The sequence below is a fragment of the Oscarella lobularis genome, chromosome 11 (assembly GCF_947507565.1).
Source record: "Oscarella lobularis chromosome 11, ooOscLobu1.1, whole genome shotgun sequence".
Taxonomy (NCBI): domain Eukaryota; kingdom Metazoa; phylum Porifera; class Homoscleromorpha; order Homosclerophorida; family Oscarellidae; genus Oscarella; species Oscarella lobularis.
Genome location: NC_089185.1, coordinates 1,577,923 through 1,587,892, shown reverse-complemented (window position 1 = coordinate 1,587,892; position 9,970 = coordinate 1,577,923). Strand labels below are relative to the sequence as shown.

At 48.2% G+C, this 9,970-nt stretch overlaps 1 protein-coding gene across 1 annotated transcript; it reads left to right on the top strand.

Annotated features, from left to right (window-relative positions):
* Window positions 1-2,370: 2,370 nt before the first annotated feature.
* LOC136193032 (uncharacterized) lies at window positions 2,371-6,439 on the top strand. Its single transcript, XM_065981822.1, has 3 exons — window positions 2,371-5,512; window positions 5,702-6,381; window positions 6,416-6,439. Exons 1-3 carry the CDS (start codon window positions 2,371-2,373, stop codon window positions 6,437-6,439), a joined length of 3,846 nt encoding a protein of 1,281 aa, XP_065837894.1.
* The last annotated feature ends 3,531 nt before the right edge of the window (window positions 6,440-9,970 follow it).

The window sequence follows — 9,970 nt, the reverse complement described above, 5'->3', positions numbered from 1 at the left end:
TGTTTTAGCTTAGTGTGGCGATGACGTCATTCATTGCGTCATCACCTCTGGGCGCGTTTCCTCGCCGATTTATTTATGCCCCTCTCCCCAGTGATACGATCATGCAATAAATACCGAGTTTTTTACATAGCCGGTTCTAATAAAAATATGATTCCTCATAGGTACTGCACCGTTTTGCTTTTAATCGACCAGGAAAATGACACTCATATTGTAGGACCGTCGTAATGACAATAACCTTCCGGTAGAATTGATTGGGCCGGAAATAGGGACTCTGTCTGAGGACCTTTTTCTGACTCCGGCTTCCATTTCTAAAAGTTTTCTCCCCCAAAGGGGAATTTGCATATTGACCTCCCGTAGTGCATGTCGTAGTGTAACCAACGCTAATGAAGCTGGTGTTATGGATCGACTGTTTAGATAACAGACATAATCAAGCCGGTCAAAGACTTATTTGTGTAATAGAAATAGTTAAGTCAGATTTAGGAACTGAGTATCTAATAGGAATTGACAATTCAAGCAGTGACAGTCTCTCCTATAATAATTTATCAGGGTGTTTGTGCCTGGAGGCGAGAACCTGGAGTTAGGGACTGTTTTGATAACAGAAATAATCGAGCTAGAGCAAGGGACTACTGGAGTATCTCTACCACTAAAAGCGTACGCGCCATCTTGGACGAATCGGTTGTGCGCGAACTCCTCCTTCGTTTCGAAGCGCATGCAGCTCTCCGCTTTTCGACCCCTTCTTCGAAGTCGTCTGAGTGTCTGTCGCCGCTTTCCGCGCGTCGGGGCCCCTTTCGAGAATCGTCGTTTTTCCGGCGATTCGGGCGTCGTTTCGATTCGTTCGAAGTTCCGAGAGCGATTATTCGACGCCGCGAAGCGTTTTCGATCGTCGAATCGGCCCGAAAACGCCCGCGAAGCGCCGTTTTCCGCGATTCTCGCGATCGATCGATTTCGAACAGCGCCCGGACGACTCTCTCGACGACATGGTCGCTTCTTCGCGTCTTCCTCGACGCCCTTCCGCTTTCGATTGCCGATCGGGGCCCCTTTTTGGGAAATCGTTGTTTTTCTTCGAAGTCGCCCACTTTCGCGAGTCGTTTCCACTTCCGAAGGCGTTTGTTAGATGCAGCAAAGCCTTTTTTAGGTTCTCGAAGTCTCTAAATCGCTTTCCAACTCTCTTTTCGTCAATGACGTCATCGAAAACAGCCCGCGCCATCTTGGATTCCGTAGGTCACCTGATCTACCGTTCCTTGGCGCTCGGCCTGCCTTCCCGGCGTTTTTTCCTGCGTTTTCGGACTTCGAACCCGTTCTTTCGCTTCATCGGAAGCGATATTCGTTAGTTCCAACTGTTCCCAATCGCTCCTTACGTTCTTTTCGACAGTCCTCACTTTCGATCGCTCTGGACGCTTTTCTCCCGGCGTTCAAGGGCAATTTTCGACGACGACTCGAGATATTCGTCGCTTCTTCGGCGCAATCGTCGTCTTCTTGGACTCGAATCGACGCATTCGTGGCGCATTCCAGTCCGGGGCCAAGTCGTCTTTTCGGCACAATCGCCGTCTTTTTTTGGACTCGGATCGCCGCATTCGAGCCCGGGGACACATCGTCTCAACGTTCGCAAAGAATCGCGCTTCTGTCGTTGCGCGAACCTTCGACCATATCGGCGCGTCGTTTGCGTCAAGAAGAGTTCGATCCTTGGCGCCCGGCCGTCTCTGTGGTGAGTTTTCCTACGTTCACTTTTTGTGCGCTATTTCATTCCTCTTCTTTCTAGATTTTTTCGCTCGGCACCTCAGTCCGCATTGCCGGGGCGGGCTCTTAATATTCTTGAAAAGCTTGAACAGCCAAAAAAGCCAAAAAAGCCAAAAAAATCCTAAAATAACGAAAAAAGCCAAAAAATCATAATATTTCACAGGTTCAAATATGCCAAGAAAACGGAAAAGCGGTTCTACTCTTGCAAGGAAATCAAGCAATGCGAAACGAATGAAAACGGTAAGAGCGGCGAACAGATCAAGAAATCCCGAGCTGCCTTCTCCACTGAATGTTCCCGTTGGTGAGTTTAGCTCCAATCAAGACTCCTCCATTCATTCGACAGCCGATGATTTGCCTTTTTCTCAATCCATCCCTTCAGTCACTGAACAGCCACTGTCCTCTACACAAGACGTTACTATTAGTACCCGTAGTCGTTCATCGCCAACCCATACGCCACCCGTAGACGAGTCTTTCCCTGTTGCCATTAACGAAGAAGCCCAACACGACGACGATCCCGTAGAAATGCGAGAAGTCGAGCCCGTACAAATTCGCGAAGTGCCCGTACGTCTCCCAAATTATCCCGCATTTCATTATAACCCACAAAATCTGTACGAGGGAGCACGCGTAGGAGCAATGTCTGCTACCTGTCTTCACTGCAATGCAAAGAAGTGGCCGACAGAACCTCCGGGAATGTGTTGCGCAAACGGCAAAGTCGACGTTCCCTTGCTCGGTCCTCCTCCCGAACCCTTACGCGCTCTTTTGACAAATAACACACCACCAGCCAGAGAATTCAGAAAAAATATTCGCACATACAATTCCTGCTTTGTTATGACGTCATTTCAAGCGCACACTGTAGTCGAGCCCGGATTCATGCCCACCTTTAGAGTTCAAGGACAAATTTACCATAATATCGGACCTCTCACTCCTGCAGCTGAAGAGCAACCCCAATTCGTCCAAGTATACTTCATAGACGATCGCGGACAACAAGCTGACGCCAGATTAGCGTGGCAAATAAATCGAGATTCCCAGCTAAATAGGCACACCACCCTTTGCCTACAAGACATGCTTCACGAGCACAACGAGCACGTGCGCATTTTCAAAACCGCGCTCGATCAGCGAACACCAGACATGCCTGACTATCGTGTCGTTATTCGCGCCGACAGAGTTCCCCAAGGCCAACATCAACGAACGTTCAATGCGCCATCTGGCAACGACGTTGCTGCTATTTTACCCGAAGGTCAAGAAGGATATCGCGACATCGTCCTTTTCAATAGAGATGATACAATAAAACGCATTACCGAAATTCACAGATCTTACGATTCGTTGCAATATCCGCTTCTTTTTCCGAGAGGCGAAGACTGTTACACAATATTGTGCCGACAGAAGGATCCGAAAACGAATCAAATCACCGAAAAAAAAATGTCAATGCTTCAATTCTACGCATTTCGAATCATGCAGCGCGACGGCGACTTTAACATTCTTCTACGTGCAGGCGAATTGTCTCACCAGTTCATCGTCGACGTTTTTGCAAAAATAGAAACTGACAGACTGAACCTCCTTCGGACTAAGCAAGAACAACTTCGTGCGGCCTCTTACACGGCGCTAAGAGATGCAGTCGAAACTGACGGCGACGTGCGTGACGTCGGCCAATTGGTCGTTTTACCGTCGTCATTTACCGGAGGACCCCGATACATGCACGAAAAGTGCCAAGACGCAATGACGTACGTCAAGCATCACGGAGCTCCCGATTTATTTATAACCATGACCTGCAATCAAAATTGGCCAGAAATTACGAGCGAACTCCTTCCGGGACAAACCCCAAAAGATCGACACGATCTGATAGCCAGAGTTTTCCGTTTGAAAGTTCAAAGGTTCATGTACCTCGTGGACACGCAACACATTTACGGCATCAAACGCTGCCACGTCTACACGATCGAGTGCCAAAAGCGCGGCCTACCTCACGTACACTGTCTCTCTTGGATGGTAGAAAAAATTCGTCCCGATCAAATAGACAGCATCATAAGCGCCGAACTTCCCGACCCCAACGAAGACCCAGAACTCTTCGCAACTATAACCAAGCACATGATCCACGGACCTTGCGGCCGACTCAATACCAGATCTCCTTGCATGAAAGACGGCCAATGCACCAAACACTATCCAAGAGAGTTTTTGCGAGAGACCATCACATCTCTCAACGGTTATCCTCTATACCGACGTCGATCTCCAGAAGACGGCGGAGTAGAAACGACCATAGGCAGATTTCACGTTGACAACAGGTGGGTCGTTCCGTACAGTCCATTTCTATCGCGCACTTTCGACTGCCACGTGAACGTCGAATACTGCAGGTCCATTTGCGCCCTAAAATACCTCACGGCCTACTTGAACAAGGGCAAAGACAAAGCTGTCGTCGGATTGGCAAATCAGCACAGAAACGACGAAATCCTGCGGTACCAAATTGCGAGATACATTAGTACAAACGAAGGCGTCTGGCGCATGCTGCAGTTTCCCATTCACGACCACTTTCCAGCAGTGGAACAACTTCAAGTCCACCTCGAAAACGGTCAGAGAACTGTTTTCAGCGTTCAGAACGCCCCGGACCGTGCAGCAGAACCTCCTGCCACAACTTTGACAGGTTTCTTCCAGCTCTGCGCTTCTGACGATTTTGCCAAAACTCTACTGTACATCGACGTTCCGCGATACTACAGATGGGTGAAGAAAAAATGGCAGAGAAGAATACAAGGTCAACTCGTGCCCGAAACTGACGGCATTAGAAAGTCGACAACTTTGGGACGCATTTACACGGTTCATCCCAGAAACACCGAATGCTATCTTTTGCGACTTCTTTTGCTTCACGTTCGAGGACCGACGTCTTTTGCAGACCTACGAACGGTAGATGGTACCGTTTTTGATACGTACGCCGAAGCGTGCCGAGAACGCGGACTTTTGGCCGATGATCAGCATTGGCACCTGGCACTCACAGAAGCGACAGTCACCGATCGTCCTTACAAAATTCGCGACATGTTTGCCATCATGCTTCACATGTGCGAAATTTCCGATCCTCTTCGTCTATGGGAACAACACAAAGAAGCGATGGCCCAAGATTTCCTCCGAACGCTTCGCAGACGCGCAAACGACGACACGCTACCGTACACTGACGCAATTTTCAACCGAGCTCTAATTTGCATAGAGAACAAGCTCCTTTCGTTTCCCGGAGGAAAACCTCTCAGCGATTACCATTTGCCAAGTCCTGATCGCTCTTCTGAACAAGAGGACGACAGCCTTCCTAGAGAAATTGCCGCTGAATACTCTTATAACACCGCTGAATTGCAGGAGCGACTGACAACGAATGAACACTCCCTAACCGAAGAACAAAGACACATTTACGAGCAATTACTTGCTTACGTCGCACGAGGTCCCGACGATTCTATCATTTTCCTCGATGCGCCAGGAGGAACAGGAAAAACCTACTTGCTCAATCTTTTCCTTGATAAAATACGATCGCAAGGCGACATTGCTCTCGCAGTCGCTTCTTCGGGAATCGCCGCAACTCTCCTCACCGGCGGCAAGACAGCCCATTCCGTTTTTAAGCTACCTCTGGACATCAGTCGTTACGAGAGTCCCACTTGCACCATTCAGAAAAACACTGCACGAGCGCGACTTCTCTCCCTTGCCAAAGTCGTAGTGTGGGACGAATGCACCATGGCAAACAAAAAGGCTCTGGAGGCACTAGACAGATCCCTGCGAGACATTCGAAACAACGACACGCTCATGGGAGGTCTACCTCTTATATTGGCAGGAGACTTCCGACAAACGCTACCGGTGATACCAAAAGGAACGAAGGCCGACGAGATCGCCGCATGCCTCAAATACTCGCGCTCCATTTGGCCTAAAGTCCGAACTATGCGTTTGACAAGAAACATGAGAGTTCATCTGTACGGAGACCGCGAGTGAGGCTCTTATGCAGAATTACTCTTGGAAATCGGCAATGGAACAATTCCGACTGGCCCTGAAGACGGTCTCATCAACGTACCTTGCGGCACAGTAGTCCAATCACCTAACGAACTCGTACAAGCCGTTTTCCCTCAACTTCACGAGCGATACAAGGACACCGCCTGGCTTGGCGAACGCGCCATTCTCGCTCCTCGAAATGACGCCGTCAATCAAATAAACGACACTATGCTCCAGCTCATACCAGACAACGAAAAAGTTTATCTCGCCGTTGATACGACTATGGAACCAGACGATGCAGTCAACTATCCCACAGAAGTTCTTAATTCCCTGAATCCCCCCGGTCTTCCTGCGTACACCTTAGCTCTAAAAGTCGGTGCGCCTATTATGCTTCTGCGAAACATCGACGCCCCGAAACTGTGCAACGGAACAAAGTTGACCGTCACCCGACTCTGCCCCAACGTTATAGAGGCGACAATTTGCACTGGACAGTACGCAGGCGAGAGTGTATTTATTCCGCGCATCCCTCTAATTCCTTCTGATTCCACTGTTCCGTTCAAGAGACGGCAGTTTCCCATCAGGCTGTCCTTTGCAATGACGATAAACAAATCGCAGGGACAGACATTGAAAACGGTAGGTCTCAGTCTTCAGACCAAATGCTTTGCTCACGGCCAATTCTACGTCGCCTGCTCGCGTGTAAGTTCTCCTACTAATTTGTACGTCCTAACAGAATCTCCAAGAACAGCAAACGTAGTCTATCACGAAGTGCTTTAGCGGGACCTTCCCTTCCCCTTCCCTAACCCCAAACTACCTTATCCTACGCCTCGAAAGAGGCCAACATTTTTGGGCCACGTGGCGTACGGACCTCCCCGTGGTGTGGCCTGGGTAACGCCAACACGTACGCCAATAAGTAATTAATTTAGAGCCTACAGTTGCGCCCCTGCGTGTGTACAAACGATAGCAGTTTTGAAAAAAAACTTGGAGAAAGCACCCGGGCGAAGCCGGGTAACCAGCTAGTCTATTTAATGAAGCCGGATTTAGGGACTGATCTAATAGACTTGATTGGGGTGGGAGTTAGGGACTCTGTGTCTGAGGACCTTTTTCTGGCTCCGGCTCCCATTGCTAAAAGTTCTCTCCTCCAAGGGGTGATATGCATATGGACCCCCCGTAGTGCATGTCGTAGTGTTACCAACGCTAATAACGCAGAATGAAGCTGGAGGTGCATCCGGGTACTCAGTCTTGTATGACGTTATTTTTTCGTCCAGCTCTCGGTCAGACATTGACGAGAAAGAGTCTGTAATGCGAATGCCGAAGTTGTGAAGACGCCTCTCAACAGTTCTTTTAGAAACGCCCAACATTTCCGACATGCAAGAAATTGTGAATCCCATTTTAACAAAATGCTGCAATTGCTCTCTGGAAATTTCGTACTTTGGCCTACCTCGATCTCTGCGCAGGTCGCGTCAACGGCGCAGTGAAGGATTGCACGCTTACGTCACAAGAACTTCTTCTAGGCATGCCTGGGCTCGGCGTGCAAAGTCCAATGCATTTCCGGCAATAACAGGCAAAATGTGCAGTATTCCAACAATGTGAACAATCAGATGTTCCAATCGAAAGGTCGCGGACTCGACAGCGTCCGTCGCCGCCCTTCCATTGTCAAGAAGTCACGATCGAATGGAACGAACGCGCTCGGGAAGGCCCTCCTTCAATAGCTCCTTCTCTCGGCCATTACTGTAGCGCGCTAGCAGGCGCCCAAATGTAATTATGGAAATGACGTCAGGCGATCAAAGCGGTATATAAAACAATTGAGTAAACAAAATCGAATGCAAAATCAAACACAAAATCAAATGCAAAATCGAATACAAAATCGAATGCAAAATCGAATACAAAATCAAATACAAGATCAAATGCAAAATCAAATACAAAATCGAATGCAAAATCGAATACAAAATCGAATACAAATACAAAATCAAATGCAAAATCAAATACAAAATCGAAAATCAAATGCAAAATCAAGTTACGAATGCAAAATCAAAAATCGCATTTTTGGCGGCGATCACGCGCCATAGAAAGTCAGTCTCTCCTAAAAGAAGTAGTATCCTTATGGGTTACTATGCGCGGATTCGCAATAACCTCTGCGTGGCTTGAGCAGTACAAAAGAGCCAGAGACGCTTCTGTCCGAAAGAAACGTTCTCTTCGGAAGCGATTGGCGCATCACGTCAGAGAGGAGAAGCAGTAAACTCTAGTACCAATGAGTAATGTAGATCTCTATTTGTAGCATAAAGTAGCGTTGTAGACCTCTTCTATTTTAAACGAATTCTATCAAAGCATCGAATCTGAAGATAAGCCTTTTCTGCGTTTCGGTAGGGGAGCATCATCTGCCTTCTCCGACGACAGTTGCCTCGAATGACTGATCGATTTTGCAACCGCAATGACGTACTGTTCTTCAAACACTCCGCTACGGACGGGTTGTCGCTTCTACCACCTCTTGGCTTCTGTCTCCCAAAGTATCCCTCTAATGGATCCTGGCCAAGGTGCTCACTTAGCACAAAGGCTCCGTTACCTCCTGGCTGATCAAGTACGTGACGAGTTAGTTGCACGAACGAAGTTACTAAACACGTTGAACTTTAATGGAGGTTTATCCTATCCGCTCTTATACGCACCTGTGATCCTCCAACCATCAAGGGTTTCTTGACTAAGGCCGAGTCGACGCTTTTGACAGGTTAGGCTGAGACTGGATCCACTCCTCCCAATCTTTGAGATACCCAAGGAAGTCGTCCTCGAGCCACTGGAAATGAACCGTAATAATTAGTATCAGTTGTTCAACTGTTTATACTATGAACCTTTAAACGTTCGTCATTTGGAGATAGGTACCCTCTGCAATTACTGTCAGGATTTCTCAGATGCCTGACGTTCAAACAATCAAATGCTTTGTCGAAATATTGATTGACAAAAGCGAGCGGTCTCTTCAGATCCAGGTATTTGAAAATATTTCAGGCCATCCGCAACAGACCGACTGAGAACCTGAAAGGACATTATTGGGTAAGAAGCGATTAATAAATCTGGTACAGTACCTGTGCCGCGAGGTCAACTCGCATTTTTCCGTATGACGTCAACCTAATGTGTTCCAGCCTGATTTTCCTTACGATTGAAAGACCAGCTTCGCTGCTTGTCTTCTGGCACCGCTCCTACAACTGAACAAGATGATTCCAGCTGATGCACTTGCCGTTGTTCTGCAGCAGAATTTATAACGAAACCTCTAACTACATGGACAATGAAGTTTTGTAACGTACCGTCATTGATCGACTTTCCCATTTGGAAATGACTGCGCCCAACAATTGCGGGTAGTTTTGATAAGATGCGATGCATCAGAAACAGTTGCTGAATACGACTGTAGGGATTGACGACGCTGTTGGCGAATTTTCCGCTGCTATTCAATCGGATGAATTTTCTATTTGGACGGGCTCCGTCACACGTGACTGCCACAACACCGAGACCGCAAGCTTCTATTTGCTTGATCGCTTGCCACACTATTGTCATCAGGTTGTCTGCTCGTATTCCAGTCGTAGCAAAGTGTGCAAACGGAAATCGCAATCCCGTTGCTAGTCCCCTGACCACTAGGACAAGTAAATGTGTCGCAGCGTCGACTTTTGATGTACCGTGTTCTTCTGTCTCCAAAGCGCGAAGCTGATTTCCGACGTTGTCAAGGTCAACGAATCCGGTGACTTCCATCGAACACAAAGTCTTCGCGAATGCTCATCTCGTCAAACACGAGGATCACGCATCAACCCGCTTCTGACAAATTGTCCACGTCCGCTTCGCCGACTAGCATATCGCAAAGCTCTGTCTGAAACCCAGGCTTAGCTCGGAAGAAGTGGGTGTAGTCTCTAAGTGTTCTTTCTGAGTAGCCTCGCGTGGCCAGGCCCTTTTCCCTGATCTCCCGGATACTCCGAGAGGGGAAAAGGGCCTGGTATCTGAGATCTCACGTGGGGTCCCCCTTTCGTGGGCGTGGGTCCTCCGTTGTGGTCACATGACTGATTACATTGCTGTCGACTCACTTCGCTAATGGGATTCACCTGCATGCACGCGAGATTGGACGATTCTCTAATTTAATGTTCGCCTTTCGGATGCTACTAATCCAGGCCTCGCGCGTTACTCCCGCTAACTTGAAGACTCAAAAATGGCCGATGACGCTAATTCTTTGGCTGAGAGAGCTCACCGTGTTCTTCGCGACATCTTTCTGCAAAAGGATTTTCGCGAAGGGCAGCTTGAAGCTATATCTGCGGTC

Coding starts and splice junctions, on each gene's coding strand:
- LOC136193032 (XM_065981822.1), top strand. CDS start 2,371: ATGTCTGCTACCTGTCTTCACTGCAATGCAAAGAAGTGGCCGACAGAA. Junction 5,513..5,701: donor CAACGACACGCTCATGGGAG/GTCTACCTCTTA, acceptor GCTCTTATGCAG/AATTACTCTTGGAAATCGGC. Junction 6,382..6,415: donor TCTACGTCGCCTGCTCGCGT/GTAAGTTCTCCT, acceptor ACGTCCTAACAG/AATCTCCAAGAACAGCAAAC.